General features: G+C 36.9%; 1 protein-coding gene across 3 annotated transcripts in view; it reads right to left on the minus strand.

The window, feature by feature from the left end:
* Trim44 (tripartite motif containing 44) overlaps window positions 1–21,913 on the minus strand; it is a 109,889-nt gene that overhangs the window by 34,721 nt on the left and 53,255 nt on the right. For all 3 annotated transcript variants that reach the window (XM_010612569.2, XM_010612568.2, XM_033756489.1), the window contains exons 3-4: window positions 19,834–20,073; window positions 12,238–12,257 (exon numbers count right to left, since the gene is read on the minus strand). In XM_010612569.2, the coding sequence (XP_010610871.1) occupies window positions 12,238–12,257; window positions 19,834–20,073 (260 nt within the window). The remainder of the gene's footprint in view (window positions 1–12,237; window positions 12,258–19,833; window positions 20,074–21,913) is intronic.

Genomic DNA, 21,913 nt, shown 5'->3' on the forward strand with positions numbered 1-21,913 from the left:
ATGCAGATTAAAAATTCTACTGCAAATATAGCAGCAGAGTCAACCAAAGTGAAGATAGAAAATCAAATCTAAGAAACAGTTTGAGGTTAGCAATCATCAAATGTAAAACTTCTTAAAATAGCAAGAGACAATGAGAAATTAATCCAACAGCTATTAGATGATGCAAAGAAAAATAACAAGATTAATTAGAATCAATGAAAAATCAGGAGACCGAACAAAAAACATAAAAAACTTATTCACAGAAGTAATAGTAGAAAACTTCTCAAGAATGGAAAAAGAATTGACATACAGATAAGTGAGACATACAGAACTCCAATTAGCCATGATCAGAAAAAACTACACCAAGGTATGTAATAGTCAACATTCCAAAAATTCAATCCAAGAACAGAATATTAAAACCATTAAGAAAAGACAAAAAAAAAATCACTTATAAAGGAAACCCATCAGAATCACAGCAGACTTCTCAACACAAACCCGTAAGTCAGAGCTTGGAGTGAAGTATGTCAAGACCTAAAATAAAACACCTTCTAATCCAGATAATAGACCCTGCAAAATTATCTTTCAAAATTTATGTAATATGGGGATAGCAAAATCTCTCTCAGGACTGATAGAATAAGGGAATGAGATGTCTGTACACACTCTGTAAATTGGAAATGCGCTAAATCAAGGTCAATTTTCTTGTTTAATTTCTTATTTCTGGTAAGTGCTTATTTAAAAGATTCAACCTTGGGTTGTAAGCACAATTATGTCTACACAAACAACACTATAAATACTTAATTTTATATCATCTAACACTAATGTTTAACATTTAAACATGTGAGATATGGAGTCCACCAAAAAAAATGTATACACACTTCAGCAGTTCACCATACTAGTAAATGTCTGGAAGCTAATGAGCACTTCTTATAATTGAAAAGGCCAAAGGTAACTTGTATTAATCTCATGATGTCTCAATACATTTAGTATGAAAATATTTATATGTTTTTCTCTTCTTAATGTATACATTTTTTGGTGCATGTGTGCATGTGCATGCACACACACACACACACACACACACACACAGCACACATTATCTTACCTGATCCTTCATACTCAGTGGCTAATGATGCCTCTGGATGATGGGTAAGGAAAGTGAAAGATGGAAGTTCTCCTGAAGGATTGGCCCTCCTCTCCTGCCCTTCAACTCAGAAAGCTGTGATCTTGGTGTATAATCCATTTGGCATCAAGACTAGTCCTAGTAGTGAAATTTCTAACATACCCTCTTTCTGGATGACAAATCTTTAACAACAGGTCTACCATCCAGTGGAGAAGAACCAGCATTCCCCATATACTGAGTACACATTAAGGAACACTTTCTAAAGCGCATTTCTGTGAAAGAGGTTAAAACAGTCTTCTGGTCAATGTTTGGAACCATTATGTTATTAAAGAAAATAAAGAGATCTCATTACTATAGTGTGGGTCAAAGTTTTTATTATACTGTGGTAAGTACTCATAGAACTTCAAGACATAGGTAAATAAGAAGCTTCTGCTAAACTTACTGCACCAGAGACACTTTAGAGGAACAAACCAAAAATTCAGATAAATTGTATTCAGTATAATATACTTGGGAAGCCCTGGGAAACTGGGAAGTATTGGGAAATTTCCATTTATAGATGCAAGTAGACTGCTGATGCTTTAAACTTGCAGAGTTGAGTATACCCAGAACAAATATATGCCCAAGACCTGTAGACAAAAATAATGCACTATAAAGAGACAATAAGCTATGAGGACTATGTCTGGCTTTGCTTTCTGCTACACTCTAACTTTAATCTAGCAGTGCCCGACACATAATGGACATTTGATAAAATTTGTTAAATACGTAGATAAAAAAGAAAGTGACAGAGGCTTGTGGAGAATTCAGAATTAGTGGTCACAGTTCTTTTGCCTTTAATTATTTCTAGACAGTGCTTAATTTATTTTCTTAGAACAAAAGACTGACAATTATTGCCAACAGCCTTTTGCATCACGACCCTGATCTAATCTAATAAGAAAAAGGTTACGCTGCTTTTTGTTGATGAACAGTATATTAATGAGATCTCCTTGAAGTAATCCCATCTCTATTATTCAGGCAAAATTACATTTTCCAGCATAATTATTGTGTCAGTCGAACTTACAAATAGTGATATTGTTTCACTTGCACATCAGCTTACTAGTTTGTCAAACCTCTGGAAAATTGTGGGTAAGCTCAGAGTTTTAAGTAATGATTATAAATCTGAGTTACCCTATTATTCTATCTTTTGCCTATTTTCCTACCAGCCAGAGGGACTAGACAAGTTTTGTTTTTTCATTTTATGGTCTTAAAAGAATAACTAGTAGGTCTTCTAAAAATATGTTTTAAATTACACACTATTTACATTCCTAAACTCTTGAGATTCTAAAATGTAATCTCTTTGAAAGGAACTTGAATGTTTTGTTTACAACTGTATCCCTATCACCAAAGATAATGCTGTATAACAGAGTAGGTGTTCCATAAATACTGCTGAATGTATGCTGTTTTTTTCCTCCCAGTAAGATTCACTGTTTTAAAGTAACTCCTCAGACCCACCACAAAGGAATACAGGCAAGTCCCACTATGTGCTACAATGTCTTTCCCATAAAAAATACGTATCACAGAAGTTTGGTTGGAACAGATTAGAGAAGGTTTGGGCAGTATGACTTGCACATCACCAACTCACCTCCTCTTCCCAGCCAGAGTCACAGAAACAAACTAGGACAAAAATCAGGACTTGCATTTATTCACCTGATTGGGTTTGGGAACAAGGGCTAATCTTGAGCTACAGCTACATGCCTAATAGATTTCAAAAGCACACCTGAACCTTCTCCAGTAACCTTTCAATAATTTTTATTTTGAGGCTTATGGTATTAGAAAAAATATTTTCCTTCTGATTACACAGTAAGTGGTTTGTATGTATTTATGTCTTTTTGACACTGGATATATGATTTCCCCATTGTGTTGTATAGGTTCCATTTTATAAATAATCTCAATAGGATTACAGGATTCAGTGCACTGACTTACTAGCTCTGTGATCTTATTCATAGTACTGACCATCTCTGGTTCTGCTGTGAGAATAACAACAGTGTCATCTTCTCAGGCAGCTGTAAGAATTATTCAAGATACCTAATCTTTCATGTGAATGCTTGGCCACTTTCATTAATACAGTCTCTGAAGAACTGTAGACTAATTGTTATGATGATCAAGAACCTATACAATGTGATTACTTCTACAAGTCCTCCTTTCCCCTTCTTTCTAATAAGCTGCTGTTCTCTCCATACACAGAAGTAGAAATTTGCAAATATACCTTTTGGGCCCTATTTTATCTCCAAGCATGAATTCTTCCTGTGGAGTTTAGATAGCATTGCTGGATTACTTCTGACTGGGCAGTGTCATTTACGGGAATCATTCATCTGGCCCCCTGCATCTCTTTTCATGGCCTAAGCTGCATTCTTTTTTCTTCTTGTGCTCCCTTAAAGAGACTTGGTTGGATGAGGGGAACTCAACCTTTATTTTAGCTTATCAAAAATTTGCAACCAGAGGGGATGAGTGCTGAATGTTAGGGGCATGCTGGGTTGGAGCATCTGTGTCTGGCCTTTTCATCTATGCAGCTTGCCAGTAATTGCTAAGTTTTCCCTCCTGCAACAATTATCCCCCCATTTATCTCCTTACCCCCACCCCATTCCCTAGTTAATTATCAGTTCTGGAATTAAACTACTTGCTTCTCCTGCCGTTGCCATGGCAATGGTTGGCCTGCACCTGCCACCGGGTGAACAGTGGCTCTTTCAGAAGAGCCAATAGGAGTTGCTGGCTTCACAAAAGCCAGGGAGTAAACTAATGTTTACCTGTCTGTAGAGAGAAGTTCCTGTTCATTCCACCTTAGGCACTTTCCTGGAAAGACCCACCTCAATTTTCTTCTCAAACTTTTTAATATTCAACAAAGAAAATCTAAAAGAAAAACTTTTTTTCTGATAAACATACCAAATTCCTATTGGCTTGTCAGAATTCTATCCATCAGCTTTACTTATTTTCAAGCAATAAGTCAGAAGATATAAATCTACTACCTCCTGACAAAGCCAGTATAGTGCAATGGGTGAAAGTATAGAACTTTAAGCCTTATAGATCTAGTTCTGATCCTAGTTGTATCACTTCCTAGCTGCATAACAATGCTTAATAACTTAGTCTCAATTTCCCCATATACAAAAAGGGGATTACAATAACTATTTCACAGAATAGTTTTAAAGATTTGAAATAATATACATAGGTCTAGCCCCCATCCAATATCTCTAACATTCAATACCTCTGGTCTCACTATTATTGCTGGTTAACTATCAATTCTAGACAATCCTGAAAGTTAGAACAAAGTTGGTATGTTAGTGAATTTTAATCCTTATCTGGATGATTGGATAAAATAGCATGCTGCCCTCCAGAATCTAGGCCAAGATGCATCTAGCAGCCAGAGCAGTTTAAAAAATGCTTTTCTTCCTGGATTCACTGCAATTCTATCAGCTCCTCCTTCCCTGTACTGTTTTGCTCATGCTCCATCTCACTTCCTTTAAATAGAACTGATGGAACTTGAGTATAAGGGGAAATGTACTCCCAAGGAAACAAAATGCTTTTCAATTTACAACCACACTGCAACCTACAGGGAACAACTGGTGGTGGTGCTAAGGAGCAGGAGAGAGGCATTTACATTAGATAGTGCTTTCCCCCCAGATACCTGCAGGTTGCTGAGTATTTCTTCCACAAACCTGCAGCCACCCATGTTTAGGTAATGGGTTCAAACAAGTACATTCTGGTGCATGGCAAAAATCTCACCTTTTAGTTTTATCTCAGGCTTTACCTTTCCTCAAGTTCTGACCCATATCGCTATTGTAAAAATTGTTAATGACTCAAAACCTCAAACCATCTTGAAAAGAAAAAGAAAAAGCTCCATTACCAGCATCTTTTCCCAGCATCTGTTGAAGATGCTTGCTGTAGGTTTCTGGATAAAAAGGTGAGTATAATTCAGCCACACAGAGCTCACAAAAGAAAAAAAGGAAGAACCCTTGGAAACTGTTGGGAAAATTGAATTATTGACCGCTTGCCTGCTTCTCCCTGAGAAAAAGCAGAAAGATGTTTGAGACAAGCAGGTTTCTTCGAAAATGAAAAAGACACCCAAAACAAGAATTTTGCTGTGGTTGTCCACAGATAAAGAGAAATACTCAAGGACATCAAATTTAATTATTCTTGAAGCACAGATGTTTGTAACTACTTAACATCTACTATGTTTAATGCCAGTCCAAAATGTCTATGAAGACAAACTAGGAAAAAGAAAGCTAGACCACACCCAGACATTTCAATATCAGGTCTAACTCAGAGATCAACATAGCATTATTTCATATCAATAACTGTCTGATGGCTTTTAAGTAAAACACTCGTATCTTCTATTCGCAAAATATTGGTGCTTTAGTATACCTTTTATCCATTAATTTAGAAAGCTTTAGATAACCATTTTCCAAACTTCATTTTAAATTAGAGGGTAGGGCCTGTCAAAGTAGGATTATAATTACAACTCAAATCAAAAGAACAAATTCCTCTTACAACTACTTTATGTCAGTTGCTTATTCTTCCATCTAAAATCTCAAACCCCATAGGAGAATATTTTCAATGCTTCATAGCATATTTGTCCTTTAAGTATAAGATATGAGATTTTGAAGCATAAAGAAAGCAAACAATTTACCCATAACAAAGCATGTGATGTAACTATAGGAAGAAATTCTTGGATTCAGAAGTCTTATCTTTCTTGAGGTGATGGTGCAGTCGAGAGATAAAGTATAAAAGGAAAAGGTATAGATCTTTTGGTGCCTTAGCACAGCACATCAGATCTGCTTTATTAGCTGGACCCAACCCACCTTACAGTCTCACTTCCTGCCCACTGCACTCCCGCAGTTACTCACTAGTCCCGCCGCAGCACGTGTATGTTCACTCCTCTGAGCCCTTGTTTGCGGAACTCTCTGCTTGAATGGCCTTTCTGTCCTTTCCACCTGAAAATGCCTGGTCCTACCCATCTGTCAAAGTCCATAAGACATGCTATCTTTTCTGATTTTTTTTTATTCTGTGTTGTTTGTACCATGCTCTACATTCAGTATTACCTGTTTTACAAGAATCATCATAGATGCTAGCTCTACCACTTTTTAGCTATGTGAGCTCATGAATGGATAATCTTTCTTCAATTCTTTTCATCTCAGATGAGAAATGAAGACAGCATATAAGTCACATATTAGGACTGTTGTGAGAAATAAATGGTCAAATATATGTTTAAAATACTTCCTCAGATGGCATTCCATAAATGCTTCTTTATAAGTTATGACAACGATTATTATATTCCACTAACATCTGAAATTAAAATTGTTTATTTCACTCTCCTTCAAAGTAGACTTTGATATATTTAAATGTGGGGACAAAAATTCATTCTCATATCCCTGAGGCCTAGAATAGGGCCTGGCAAACATTGTGCATTCTATGATATGTGCTGAAAATATTAATGATGGAATTCCTCTGCAGCCTTCTTTCTGAGAGGTTAGGAAATACAGCTCCTGATAGAAGTGCTATCCTGATAAGCTCTGAGGTCAAATATACAAACAAAGTTAGGCTGCCATGCATCATAACTACAGGATTGGACAGCAAACAAGCTGATCAGAGTAGAGCCACAGCATGCAAAATGACATGCAAGGCCCTTCCTACTAGGCTTTTCCTTAGCAACATGAAACCACAAAAGCTAGACAGATGTATTTGTATGGTAGAAGATAAGCTGCTCCCGGACACATTTCCAAATGCAGGCAGATATAGTAAGTCAGACACACCTCAGCTGCATTTTCCAGCTGTGAATGGGTTGTCTGGTTAATAATCAACATGCACAAAATAAAGTTATTACTCATATAGACAAACTTCTGAAAATTTATTACTTTAGCAAGGAGGCTTGTTTTTGGTACAGATAAGCAGCACAGTGCATAGCTTGGCTTATCCTGACTAAAGTAAGGGATGAACAATCTACCTTAGCATGGGAAATTAAAGTCAGCTCAGATTCTGTAACACAGAAATGACAGAGATAAAAGACATTCTCTATGCTCAAGCACACCTAGATACTGCAAACTCACTATGCATAATAAGCAAACCTGATAGTTCTATTCCCTGTCACAAATACTAGAACAAATTTCTCTGGCTTCCAGATAGCCCTCCCAAAATAAAGATGATGCAACAACCAAATCATGAATTTTTCAAGAAGAATATGGAAGAAACCTAACTGTATTACTGACTTAATCTTAGTTCTACAACTTCTAAGTAGTCAGAAAGAGAAATGCTTATCTAAGAACATATGGTCATTCACGGGGGGGGGGCTAGCATATGGCCACAAAATAATTTTTAAGGAAATAAAATGGAGATTTTTAAAAATTAAATTAATCTGTAAGCAGATTCCTTTTATGTTGCATATAATAGATTTGTGTTCATCACAATTTTATCTCCAAAATAAGCCAGAGGTAAGGGTGTGGAGAGTTGAAGTTAGAATTTACCGGGAAATTAGCACCAGGATAGAAGAAAGTTAAATGACTTGCCTAAGGTCACACAGTCACAGGCAGAAGCAAGAACAGAAATAAGGCCTACTGACTCCTCCAATTCCTACTCTTTTACAACATGCTTCCTGTTTGATCACAAAATCAGTAAGTGTCACATTCACACTGATCTCAGCAAGTGCTTCATTGCCTGAGTAACAGCTAGCTTTGAAGATGAAAAATTCTACAGAGGCTCTATGCATGGCTGTTACTAATAATAAAGCCATTTTAATTTTAGTTTTAAAAATCACAGAAAAACTCAATAGAAAATCAAAATTTAATCCTGACCTCACTCCTCCTCTGAGCACAAGAGTTTAAGGGTCTTCCCTTTTCTGATGTCCTCCCACTACACAATTGCTCTCACACTAGCAGATAATGCTACCCCCTCTTTGAATATATATTACTTCTCAGCAGGCTCTGGCATGAGTAGAGAAGGAGCCAATCTGTGAGGGAGTGAACACAAGATCTTCCATAATAGCAAAGAGAAGGCAGAAAATTGCTGCCAAAAGTGTAAATTGCTTTTTTGCTTGAAAAAAAAAATCATTTTGGGTTTCAAAGACACCTTCTTACAAGATGACTCCACAGCTGTTACTATCCATGTTCTATATATTAGGACTTTTGTTCCTTCACGCCCTCTGAGAACTCCTGCCAGATACATGACTGTGTATCATGGATCTGAGGAGTAAGCTATCACATGGTGAGTAATGGGCAGCTATTATGTGGAGTCAAAAGAAGGCTCAGCTGGCCACTACCCAGACAGCACTCTTTTTGTTGTGATATCCTGTGGATACTGTGTGAAGATAAGACAAAGAAATATCACTATATAATGACAGAGACTAAACCTAAGAGCCTTCTTTCTTGAGAAGTTGCTTGCAGAAAATCAAAGTCAGCAATTCCATGTTAGAGAAAGTAGGAACTCCTAAATTAGAGGGACCAGACCAAAGTGACCCGCTGAGGACTGTGTGAAGCCACTGAGCTGTGCCACAGGCCCATAGAGTGAAGTGTGTCGGCCTCTTGCAGACAGTCCAAGAGACTGTTGAGTGCATGGGCCGTGAAACTAGAAGATAATCAAGTCCTAACTCTGCAACTTATGAGCCTTGTGCTCTAAGGCAAATTAATCTCTCCAGTCATTTCCTTCTTTGACAAGGGGGATAACTATAGCGTAATGTTTATAAGAATTAAATGTTAATTTGTATAAAGCATTTTGGACATAATAAATCTTCAATTAATGGTAGCTATGGTTAGTATTTAACTATCAGGATAACTATATACTAAAACTCAGGGTAAGAAACAGACATGAGCAAAAGCATAGTATCTGGCAACCTTAAACAGTTTGAGAAGTCAAAACAGAAAGAGAAGAGAAGCACAGATTCAGCTGGTAGAAAGGGACATGGGTGATTACGTTTTTACAGGACAGGAATTTTTCTTTGTCCCTTCCACTGTGGAGAAAGAATGTTAGTGAAGATGGCTAAGGGATAAGAGTCCAAGCAGAACTAGAACTCAGGGTTACTAGGTAAATTTCTCATCTACAGTCAGTGCAGAGAGACCCACATTTTCTTTCTGCCTCCCTAACACATCAAACCCCCATTTAATCTGTCAGCAATGCAGAAGCCTTTGGAACAAAATTCTGTCTGACCTGTTGAAATGATAAAGTGTATATCATAAATGAGAAATTTCAGATCAAAGACAATCTGCCCTGAAATGATAATTGGAGTAAATTAAGCCAAATGGTACTCAATACAAATAAACTGAATGGAATCAACAAGTATGAATTTAAAGGTTAAAAAATGTGACTCCACTTCCTTCTTTCTGCCAAACTGAAACATAACTCTTCAAGTGCTCATTATACCAAAAAAGGTTTCATAAAATTCTAGTCCAAGAGAATCCTGCTGATATCAGCCTGACTTGAGGGAGACAGTTTGACATCTTGGTTGCTGGTAAGGAAACTATGCCTCACCACACTGCCTTGTCAAAATGACATGAAGCTATCTGCAATTAAATTCTAAAGCAAAAATTTCATACTCAGTAAATAGTATCTTCACAGGAAGTACTACTCTTCTCATAAGGTCCCTGTACTCTTCTCATCAATGTGACTCCAGCATGTGACCAGAAAGATGAAATGTTTCAGTCTCATCAAGCTCTCCCAAGACAGGAATGCCAGTGGTGTCCTGTGGAGCTTGTACTTTACCTCTGCTAAGGTATTTTCTCTATGTAGTTGGCTGGAACTCCTTCTGGGAAAGGTCTAGAATTGTTTCTAACCTGAATTTCAGAACTAGAGCTAGTATTGAGAATAAAAGAGATGAAGTGCCAAAGAAAATTTGGTACCTAAACCAAAATTCTAAGATATTGATTTAGGACCCCATCATTGCTGGTCAGATTAATACAGTTTGGATTGGTCTGAGCCCCAAAGGATCATGTAGAACATACATCCCCCAGTGTGGAGATGCTGAAAGGTGATAGAACATTTAAGGCATGGGGCCTGTTGAAGGTTATTAGTTCAAGGGAGTACCACCCTAAGAAGGGATTAAAGCAGGTCTTGTGAGGCTGGATTAGTTCCCAGAAAACTGGTTATTATAAAGGAGATGGTACCTTCCCTCAATCTTCCCTCTGCAAAGATGATGCTATCTACCATGAGGCCTTCACTAGAATCAGTTCAGATATTGATGCCATGCCCTTGGAACTCCAGAACTTTGAGCTAAAGAAACCTTTTTCCTTCATGAATACCTAGCTTCAGGTAATTTGTTACAGAACACAAAATATATTAAGACCCGTAGTTCAACCATAGCCCTTTACCTACCTCCAATTTATTTTCCATTCCAAAAGTAAGAAGACTTCTAAAACAAAAACCTGCTCATGTTAATTCCTGTTTAAAATTCTTTAAAGGCTTCCTGCTGACTTCAGGATAGAACTCCAGTACCTTTAGAAGGCCTACATGACAGTAATTGACCTGAGCTCCTGCTTTCCTTTTTCTACTCTTCTTTATAAAGATCTTTTATAAGGTTCTTTCATCTACCTACAAAAAGTGACCCTGTTCTTCCTCTACCTGCCTTCTTATCATTCAGACCTCTGTTTATGTATAACCTTTTCTGGTTAGCCTCCCCTCATCACCCAGATGGTTCCGGGTACACAGCCTGGACTTGGCTTATCACAACACTGCCCACAATGAGTGCTTGTTAGATCCCTGCCTGTACTCACTGTATTTACCCATATGAAGCATAGTGCCTAAAACATAGCAGGGATACAAATATATTTTAAGTGGATAAATGAAGGAAGATAGGAAGGAAGAGAGGCAGGGACAGAGGGAAGGAGGGAAGAAACAACATAGAAGAAAGCTGTTTGTCAGAATGGCTAGAAGATGGAATTAAGTTTAAAGCAGGCCACCTGGGACTTTAGCCATAGCAGAAAAGGAGCTGGATAGTTCCTCGCCATTCCAGAGTAAAGAATGAGAATCCGTTTCCAAGGAAAGGAAGCACTGGCACATGGAACTATGGGATAATGTGTGGTACTTCTTAACTATGAAGGGAGCTCAGGATGTGGGCAGGGAAAAGGAAAAAGAAGTAATTTTGTTTGTTGGTTTGAAATTAAAAGCAAAGAAGTGCCAAATACTGGCACCGGTATTCTTTTAATGAGGTGCTTGAACTAAATTAGTGATATTCAACTGAGTTCTGAGAAACCCTGGTCTCTGCAGAAGCCCCTTGGGTCTACTGACACAGAGAAAGATGGTATGCCAAAAGATATGGCCTTAATTTTAAGTAGAGAAAAACAGTTTTTTTACACATTGAGAATCTCTTCAAGTTTGGAAAGAAGGTACTTCTGACAGAAATAAAATCTGAATTGCAGTGGCCTGACTGGCTTTTGTGATATGGCTCCGTCTAACAGTTTTTGAGCCTACTTGATGGATAGGGTCTGTCTAGATGTTACATTTTACTTGGTAAAATCCCCTCAGTTGTGTTGATGGCACAACTGCAGCAGTTCTTAAGAGTTTGTTTGCACTGCTTCAACAAAATACAGAAAAAGTAAACCAAAGTCCAGGTTCACTGCAAGGCTGAGGCAATAATGAAATATACTTTAAAATGTAGTCTAACTGTGGATGCAGAGAAAGCACAAAGGCATTTTTTCCCCCCTAAACAAAATTCTGTGTACCTATGACCCAGGACTCATTGTAGTGGTATCTTACGGTCAGACACAAAGATGTTATGGATCAGAAATAAAGACTATTGGATCTGGAGCTCATTAATAAAAAACGAATTCAAATTAAAAGAGAACAATGCAAAAGTTTATTTAGTGGGTCCACCTGACAGCCTTAATTACCATTCATGCATAGCAGTTTTTCTTAACAAGGTATTCTGAATGTGCTAAAGAATAAAGCAAAGTCACTGTCATTACAACTTTCAAGTGTACCTTTATCTGAAGGTTACAGACAGGAAATGATAACAGCTAGTGAAGGAGATGGGAGTCTTTAAAAATAAGATTTTCAAAGCCCTGGCTTAAGATGGAGATCCCTTTTTGTGCTATTTCCTTGGCTGTCCATATTTCTGGGGCATTAAAAGGGCACAAATGTCACTCTACTTCAATTCTGAGAATAGTCAAGCAGTAATAATAATGTGATCTTACCTGGGTCCTTCCTCATCGCCCTGAAAGACAAAAGAAAGAAACAGCATTAGGATTCAGCCCTGGTAGACATGTTTAGATTTTTTTCTTCTTGCTCTCTTCTCCCAATCCGAAGGCAAAGACTGTACATTTAAAAGAATGACACCGGTGGATATCTAAGGACTAAGATAAGGTCTAGTATAAACTTTTATGTTCAAGCTGCCCAGCAGAGATGAACTAATAATTTGTCCTTGCAAGCAGAGAAGTGAATGCTCAGACCTAGGAGGCCTAAATAATAGCCTCGCTTTTTTATTTGTATGGCTGGCAGTATTCAGTTCTGGGCAAACTGAGAGTCCCAAAATAGCAGCAGGTCTTAGGCAAAAGCTGACCAGCTCCAAAAGTATCAAGCTGTTTCTTTTAAAGACTCACTTCTGCCATGGTCTAGCATTTTTATCTCTAAACATTAACATAGCAACTCTAATATACAGCATACTAAAGTGGAAAGGGTACCAAACTGGGACTCGGAAAATTGGGATTCTAGCTGAAGGTCTGATACTTTTTAAGTATGTGCCCTTGGGCAAACTGATTAATCTAAACCTAGGCTTTTCTTCTCCATAAGAGGGTATTTCTAGCATTAGATAACCTACATCACTCTTTAACCAAACACAGACTTTTCTTTTTCTTGTCCACTCTGCAAAAATAATGTGTGAATGTGATTTTTCCCAGGCATTGCATTCTCCCAACCTAACTTTATCCATGCCGATCACAGCAGATTCCTTTGAGCCTCCTTCTATGACCAAACCATATCTTTCAGATGACTCTTAAGCCTTTTCCAAGAGCTCACTTATCCTTTTGGTGACATGGTATCTTTCACATCCATAGTTATTCAGCGATGGTCTCAATAGAGAATGTACCTTTGGTTATACTCCTCAGAGAAGGAATAAATGAATGATTACTGTTAATAAAAAGGACAATGAAGTGGGAATCAGACATTCTGGGTTCAAATCTTGACTTTGTCACTCGTGTGATGTTACCCTAGTAAAGCAATTTGTCCTAACTTTAATTTCCTACTTTGTAAAATGGGACTATAACTGTCTTTGTAATCATAAGATGGATAAGAGGAGTAAATAACTCTTAAAATCAAGCCCAGTGCCTGAAACACAGAATACACTTAATAAAGCATTTTTATCAGTTTGGGTGGTAATTCAGAAGAAGCTACTATATGTAGATGCTACCGATTTAAAAATCCATAATGATCTCTAACCACCCTGAAACTCCCCATCGGGAGCATAGGAAACAGGCAGAAAGAAAATTAACTATGGCCAAATATGTTAAGGGATCTAAAAAAGTCATAAACAGAATGATTTGAGAGTCAAAGGGAAATGACGAACACTGCCTCTCCTTGAGAACTTGGGGAGGACTTCACAGAGAAAGTGATATTTACACTGGCATTTGAAGAATAAGAATTTTCACAGGCTGACAACAGAGAAGAGTGGGAAAAGCACTGGAAGAGAAATAGCAAAGACAACTTAAAATATTTATTGTTTAAAGAACTATGAGTTCTGTGGAACTAGGGAATGGGGATATGCGTGTATCAAGGGCAGGGGGCGTGGGACCAGGCTGAGAGCTGAAGTTGAGAGTACAACACAGATAAAGGGAAACTGCCAAGGTGCAAGCCAAGGTGCAAGCCTGTAAGCCATAAGGAGAACCTTATGGAAAAAGTACTTAAAACTCTTTCCCATGATTTACAGGAAGTCCTCCTCACAATCACATACTTTAGTGCAATGGGATTTCTGAATTATATAAATTAATTCCAACAAAATTCACTTTCTTCATCTGTATATGGAGATCCTAATTCTCACCTCAAAGAGACACTACACAGATTGAAATAAATGATTAAATTTGTGTAAAACACCAAGCAAGTTAGGGCCAGGGATTTAGCTCAGTGGTTCCCACACCTACCTTGCAAGCAAAAGGGCCCGGGTTCTATCCCTGGTACCCCCCACCCCAAAAAACAAAAACACTAAGCAAGCGCCTGGTACATTGTAAGAGTTCAACAAATGGTGTTCATTACCTTATTTCCTATGAATTATAATGAATAAGTTATTGGGGAGAGTGAGGAAGGAGAGAAGGCAGAGTAAAAGGTTCTGCCATATATTCATTCATTTCTGATGCTCACAGATGTATTTTTCTTTTCAAAAACAGCAGTCACTGTCACAAAACATGAGGAAGGCCAGGGTGAGAATTTCACCACTGAAGGTATGAATAAATGAATGAAGAAATAAATACACACACGTGAATTTTAAGAGCCATTTTAAATAGGTCAGCAGACATTTAGATGACCACTAACTTGCCAATATAAGATGTGCATGTGCAGTTCCTGCTCCCCCAAATGTACATGTTTTTCACTAAATCCTAGGTAATTCCTATCCCTAAGAGCAAACCTTACTCAGACATTTCCTCATTAAGAGTGTGAGTGGCATAGTCCTCCTTTGAACTTCACATCTGGAGTTCATCCTTCTAGGCTAGCATTTAGATTCTCCCTCTTCACGCCTTGAGAATGAAAACCATGTTTTGTTCATCTCTATATTCATTACACCAAAGGCAGCACAAGGCACAGAGTAAATAGGCAAAGAGAATTGGCAAGACAAAACAGAATTTAAAACTAATTCCTCTTCCTATTATGTTAATTCTGATTTCAAGAATATTAGAAGTGAGAGTGTATTAAACACTAACTTCCATTTAGATGACTTCTTAAATTTGGAAGTGCTCCCAAATCCCTCCTTAAAACAACCTAAATGTTTTTGGTTGGTGGGTTACAATTTAGGGCAACTTCTCATTTCTACTTCCACTAGTGGAAATGTTGCTCACTATGATCCAAACAACTTTAATTGCAAACCTGTTTATTCAGCTGAACTTGAAATTATAATGACACATTTACTTAAATAACAAAAAATGAATGCAAGGGAGACAATTGTTGCTTTCATGATATTTGACTGTTTCCACACAATTCAGTAAAATGAGTTACTTAAACTGGTGACAATTTTGAATGTATATGAAACATGTAAATATCAGAAACAAACATTCAGCTTGCTTTAAGTGGTATAACTTTCAGTATAGAGTAAAACTGGACATTTTAAATGGTATAGTACAGATGTGCTGGATCTTTATACCAGACATATGTCACGAAACTCCAAGTAAGCCACATTTTCAAAGAAAATGCCTTGACTCAGGATCAAAAAAATGTACAAAGATATATTTCAAGTTTAAAACAAATGCATAAGATATGCATATATCATTTTATTTTATCTTCTAAAACAACTTTTTCTAGTATTACTGAAATCAGAATCTCCTTTCAAAAACTGGACATAAGATGGGCATCCTCATGACTTAATAAAAATACACACTATTTTGTATTAATGAAAAAAGTTTGAAAACATTTTTAATACTTGACTTTGAGGAAGATTTTTATAAGATGATGTAAATAAATTTGGCAGAAAAGAGAAAGTCACATGAAGACAACATAAGCCTAATACAAAAAGTTGGCAATGACATTCTAAACATATAAAATTTGCACTTAAGTACCTTTGTTTTATGAAGAAAGAAATAAAAATCCTTAATAAAATACTACCAAAAGTGAACCCAGAGTTTATCTCAAGAATGCAACATTGGATAAATATTGTAAAATTAACTAGTGTAATTAATAATTACAACCAAACAATGGACAAAAAACTCTAAGACATTTCAATAGCTGCAGAAGAAACATTTGACAAAATGCAGTATTATCAGGATAAAACCCTTCAGCACATTAAGAACAGAGGGGGCGTTTCTTCAATTTAATAAAAAGCATCTATAAAACTCATCACATTTATTATACTGAATGCTTTTCCACTAAAACTGGGATCAAGCGAGGATGCCCACTTTTACTATTTATGTCAGGCATTGATCCAAAGGCCCTAGACCAGTGGTGGTGAACCTAGGGCACATGTGCCATGGTTGTTTGTTATCACTGACATCTTTACAGGATTCTCCATCATTGTTCTAGACACTGCAACAAAGCAAGAAAACAAAGTTACTGGCAGAGAGATTGGAAAAGAAGATGTTTACAGATGACATGAATGCTGATGTATAAGGGCCCAAAGTATCTGTAAAACCACTATTATAACTGAAAGACAAATTTGGCAAGGTTAAGAAATAAAATGTTAATACATAAAAATGAACTGTAAGCTGTGTGAGAGGTAGATGCTTGTAACTCCAGCTACTCAAAATGCAGAGGCAAGAGGATTGCTTGAGTTTGAGGCTGGCCAGGCAATATGGCAAAACCCAGTGTCCAAAGGGGGGTGGTGTATAGCATGAAAAGTCTCAAAAACTAAAATTTAAAAGCAATTCTTTCAGTAGTATCAAAAAATTAAAGACCTAAAAATAACTTTAACAAAAGCCACTGAAAGCCTTTAAATGAAGATTGTATCCAAATTAATTTCTAGGAGCATATAAATCAAAGACTTAGAAATGGAGCCATATACCATGTTCATTCAAATTGTTGCTTCCCACAGGTAATATGTTATTTCTCTTTAGAGCTCTGCTTTCAAGATTTTTTTTTCTCTTTAGTTTTGTAAGTTTGATTTTTATGTTTCTGGGAATTGATTTCTCAAGATTTTATCCTGTTTGGGTTCACTTAGCCTCTTAAATCTATAGGTTTATGTCTTTGGATCAAATGCTGGAAATTTTGAACAATTATTTCTTTGTGTCTGTTTTAGCCCCTCATTCCTCTTGTTATATATGTATCAGATCTTTCATTATTGCCCCACAGTTCCCAGAAGCTGAGTTCAATTATTTTTCAACCTTTTTTCTTGGCTGTTTAGATTCAATCAACATTAAATTATCTCCACATTCACAAATTTGTTTTCTTCTGTCATCTCAAATTTGCCAGTGAGCACTTGCAGCAAATTTTTTGATGCCAGTTACTGTATTTTTCAGTTCAAAATTTTTCATTTGGTTCTTTTTCATATCTCCTATTTCTTTGCTGCTATTTTGTTTTTCATTTGTTTCCAGGGTGTTTGTAAATGTTCACTGAGACACTTTTATGACAATTTTTTCTTTGTTTGATAATCCCAACACTTGTTTCATCTTGGTATTGGCATATATTTCTCATTTAAAATGAGATTTTTATTGTATAATGAGTGATTGAGACTGTATTCTGGCTATATTGAGGATATATTTATGATACGTGGAGGATATATTCATGATAATAACAGGGTATTTAAACTTAATTTGGCAGGTAGTCAACCTGTTTAGTTTCCAAATACATATTTTGGATCACTTTTTGAAGCTTATGGTTTAAATGTCACATCAGTTTACAAAGCTTCTGCAGTGCTATTCTTGTGTGCCCCACTCAGATGATAACCCTTCACTCGACAGTCTCAACAGAGCTTGCTGAAGAAAAAGAGAGGCACCAAGTCATTACTACAGGGCAGGGGTGGAAGATAAAAGTCGCAGCCACTGAGCCAGTAAGGGAAGAGCAAGGTCTAGTTAATGTACGGGGAAGAGGAAGGAGCTATTCACTCTAGCTACTGTCTCCACAGGTGAGGGGAGTACTTCCTTGCTGTTACAGCAGGAAGGAACAAAGAGTTCTTCACACAGGTGTGTGAAAGACAAGCACTTTTCATTACTGACAAGGTTAATGGTAAAGGCAGAAAGCAAAGTTTCACTCACAGGCTTCATGGAAAACAGACACCTTGTTACTCTAAAGGAGAGTATAAAACAGATTTTCAGTCCATCAGTGCCTCTACAGTAGTGTCAGTGGGGCTTGAGGAGGAGGGTAGCTTTTTCCTGGTATTCATCTCTAGAATGGGTAGTTATAGACAAAAGCATTCTCTCTAGCTAGCAGGCTTTTCTTAAGAGATTTTTGGGGGGTTGTGGGAGGGTCTATATCCACTAGTGTTTCCAGTTTGCATAACATAGGGGACAGGATGTAAAGGAAGTAAAGAAAATTCCAGATAATTCAGGGCTTATAGTCCTTTAACTATCAAGTTCTCCAGTCAGTATGACATCTTTTTGCCCCTCTGAAAGTCTTTTGGTGAATTCTGTCCAAAGATGTTTGCTATAATCAGTGGAAAGAATAAAATGGAATGTGTTCATGATTCTTACTCAGAATCAGAAATTTCATTTTGCTTTAGTGCTAAAAATAAAATTGACTGATGAGTGGAAAGTTAGAAAGATGGTCAGAAACGTCATGAAGCAAGTATGGCAAAATGTTAATGGATGACAATCTAGGTGGTAAGGTATATGGGTATAATCTGTAATGTCCTGTCAACTTTGCTTTATGTTTGAAATTTTTTGTAATAAAATGTAGGTGAGGAAATCTCTGGCTAAATTCGATATCCAAGTGATTTTTAAAAAATATTTCATTCTGTGCAAAGGAAAAAAAAAAGCATTTCTCTCGTAAGTGAGAGAGGTATTAGATATTTGCTCTAACCAATAAATTACCAGATTAACTGGAACAAAAGCTATTAGGTAATAACAGCTCTTTGAATATGCTCTAGCAAGCTGAATGCTACTTATTTTTAACAGCTTACTTTGCTCCCATCCTAGTCCTCTGTCAGCTTTTACATTCCTCAGAGTAATTCCATCAGTTGGGGTGCCTAAAGGACAGTTAATGATGTGAAGAGACTTAAATTCATTCTTTGCAATAAAAATAAAAGGGGATATTTCACAAAAAAATCAGATCTTTATTTTTGAAAGAACCACCTAAACAACACACAGAATAAATGTGAGAGTCTGTGGGGAATTTGAGAGAGTTATGCTCTTGATCTGCTGAGTTAACTCTGATTGAACTTTTTTATTAAGCCACAAAATGATCCCCTCTACCATTTTGCAACATGTTAAAACTAATATTTGTAGTGATTCAAATCTACCTTTATCTTTCACTCACACTGGTTTTTATCTTTATCTTCACAATGTCCCAGGGTACATGTCACCCTTTTATTGTTTTGTCTTGAGACAGGGGCTTGTATATTGCTTAGGCTGGTCTCAAACGCTTAAGACTCAAATGATCCTCCCTCTCGGCCTCCTGAGTAGCTGGGACTATAGGCCTGACCTACAACACCTGGCTCCACATGCCACTCAATCTAGCAGTTATTACAATTTTTAAAGTTAACTCCATATAAAATCCAGCGTCAAGCACCCTTTCACGATTTACAGATTAAGTCAAAAAACCTTTCATTCTGGCCTGCTTTGTGCTCTGCTTCTTGATTTACTCTCCTTCAGCCCAGTTCTCATCTCTATAGTGGCTTTATTCACACTCATTTTGCAACCTGGGATGTGTAAACTGCCCTCTTTTCTGATTCTGATTTCTGGCTTCTCTCTTTTACTGTGATTAGTATCTGCTCCACTGACTACTTTCCTTTACTTTGCCAGGTTTAGCTGCTAAGTATAGGTCCTGGTAGCCAATACTGTATTTACATACTAGGTCCACACCAGTTGAAATACTTAGAATTGTAGCTAAGGTTTCAATTAATTCATGATCAGGGATCACAAAGGGGCATCTCCACCACTAACAAACATGGCAATCAAGTTCTTCCTATTTATCCCACTACTAATGATAGTGGGCAGTTCATTTACCTCTGCCTTTGGCTCAGCTGATTCATTAGAGGTATCAAGTTGTTCCTTGGCCTGGGCCATCTGTGTCATCAACCTGTCCATGTGGGACTGGATGTCTGCCAATATCTCAGTCACATGAGCTGTGGCCATTGCTTCCTGGATGTCCACTAGATGAAGGGCCTTTTGCTCCTCATCAGCAATCACTTTCTGAACTTTCTTAAATTCCTGCTGTATAAACACCTTCATCTGGTCCCGAGTTACCTGTAGAACACAGAGAAGAACAGTAAGCTGGACATTCAAAGAAATAAAAGGGCAGAGTTACTACTATAAAGTGCTAGATAGCTCTGGCCTAAAATAAACTACGGTCCTCATCTGCTTCCGAAGTCTTGGGCACATTCTTTAAATGGTGTTCTAGCATCTTTGAGAAATTTCCTGCTTTTTCCTTCTCATTCTTAAGGAATGAATTCCTTATCTTTTTCACTTTGGTTCATTTTTATACCAGCAATACATAGCTATTTTTAAGAAATTTAACAGATATGTATATATAATAAAATTGTACTTCCTCTTTTCTCTTTAATTAATGTTAACAGTTTTATGCGTTCTCCCCCATTTTTCTATATAGTTACATATGAATACAGATAATTATGTAGGTTTTACACAAATGTACCACAGTGAAATACAGTTAGTGCTGTTCCTTGCTTTTTTACTTATGACAGTACACACGGATCAGCTTCATGCTTTCGATTATGTTTAGTATACGTAAGGTGAAGATACATAAAATACCCTATTTAACCATTCCTATCTTGTTAGAAAAGAAGTATCTTTCCAAATTTTCAGTGTTACAAACAATATAGCAATGAACATCCCTATATGTGTCTTAATATTTAAATGTAAATTTCTCTGGAGACCTCAGAAGTCACTGATACAATTTATAACTATGAGTTGTGATCAAAACACACAGTGAATGTTTAAATTTAAAATATTTACAACCGGGAAAGATACATTATCATTAATCTACCTCCTTGCTTCAAACACACTTATCCCACTTCCTGAAGCAGTTCTGGAAGTCTTATTTAGTTAGTATTTGATGAGGTGTGATCAAAAAATAAGCTCAGGGCTGAAGCCAAGTGCCATCCAACAGAAAGGTGTGCTCATACAAGGTGTTCCTCATCCTCCACTGGATCTGCTATCATGCAACTTCCAGCTCTTCCCCAAAGCCAAAATGACCATGAAAGGTAAATGTTTTGAATAGATTCAGGCCACGAAGGCAGCCAAAACAGCACAACTAAAGCCAAAGGCGCTCATGAAAGAGGATTTCCAGATCTGCTTCAGAACGTGGCAAGAACAATGGGATTAATGTTTGCAAAGCAAGGGGAAGTATTTTGAGGCGGATAAATGGCAATGTGTCTTCTGCTGAAGTAAATTTTTAAAATTTACACACTGTTTTTTTACACATCATAAAAATATTGGATACTGCCCTCCAAAAAAACCCATGCAACAGTTAGATTCCTACAACAACGTAGAAATTAAGCATTTCTATATTTCACCAATACTGGATAATAAAACTTTTTCACTCTTTGATAGGTTAAAATGTCATTGTTTTATTTTACAACTGTATTCTACAAACAAGATACAACTGTAAGTTATATTTGGCTAACGTATATAAAAGGCAAACAAACTATCAAAATTACAACTTCTGAACACTCCAAATCTTGTCAGCAACTGCATTTATTGAGGTTTCCTCACAACCATGCTTTTTTTATAAGTATTTTTAAAAGTTTATTTTTGTCTTTGGCAGTACTGGGGATTGAACCCACATTACTGCACATACTAAGTAAGTTTTACCAATGAGCTACACCCAGCTTTATGAATATTTATATACAGCTATCTATCAGAAGCTGAGATAGGGAGCAAGGGAAGACAGAACTACAGATAAAAAGGTAAAGACCAAAAGAAGATTTTAGATGTGGAAGAGAAAGCAGTTGTCATCTAATTTTTCTTCCTCTTTTATAGATAAGAAAATAGACATAGCTGGAAACTTGTGGGAGAGAGAAAGACTTCAATCTTGTTCTTAATCTGGTATCTAAGAGAACAGTTTATC

Source organism: Fukomys damarensis, unplaced genomic scaffold (assembly GCF_012274545.1).
Source record: "Fukomys damarensis isolate Sample0158 unplaced genomic scaffold, DMR_v1.0_HiC HiC_scaffold_27, whole genome shotgun sequence".
Lineage (NCBI taxonomy): Eukaryota > Metazoa > Chordata > Mammalia > Rodentia > Bathyergidae > Fukomys > Fukomys damarensis.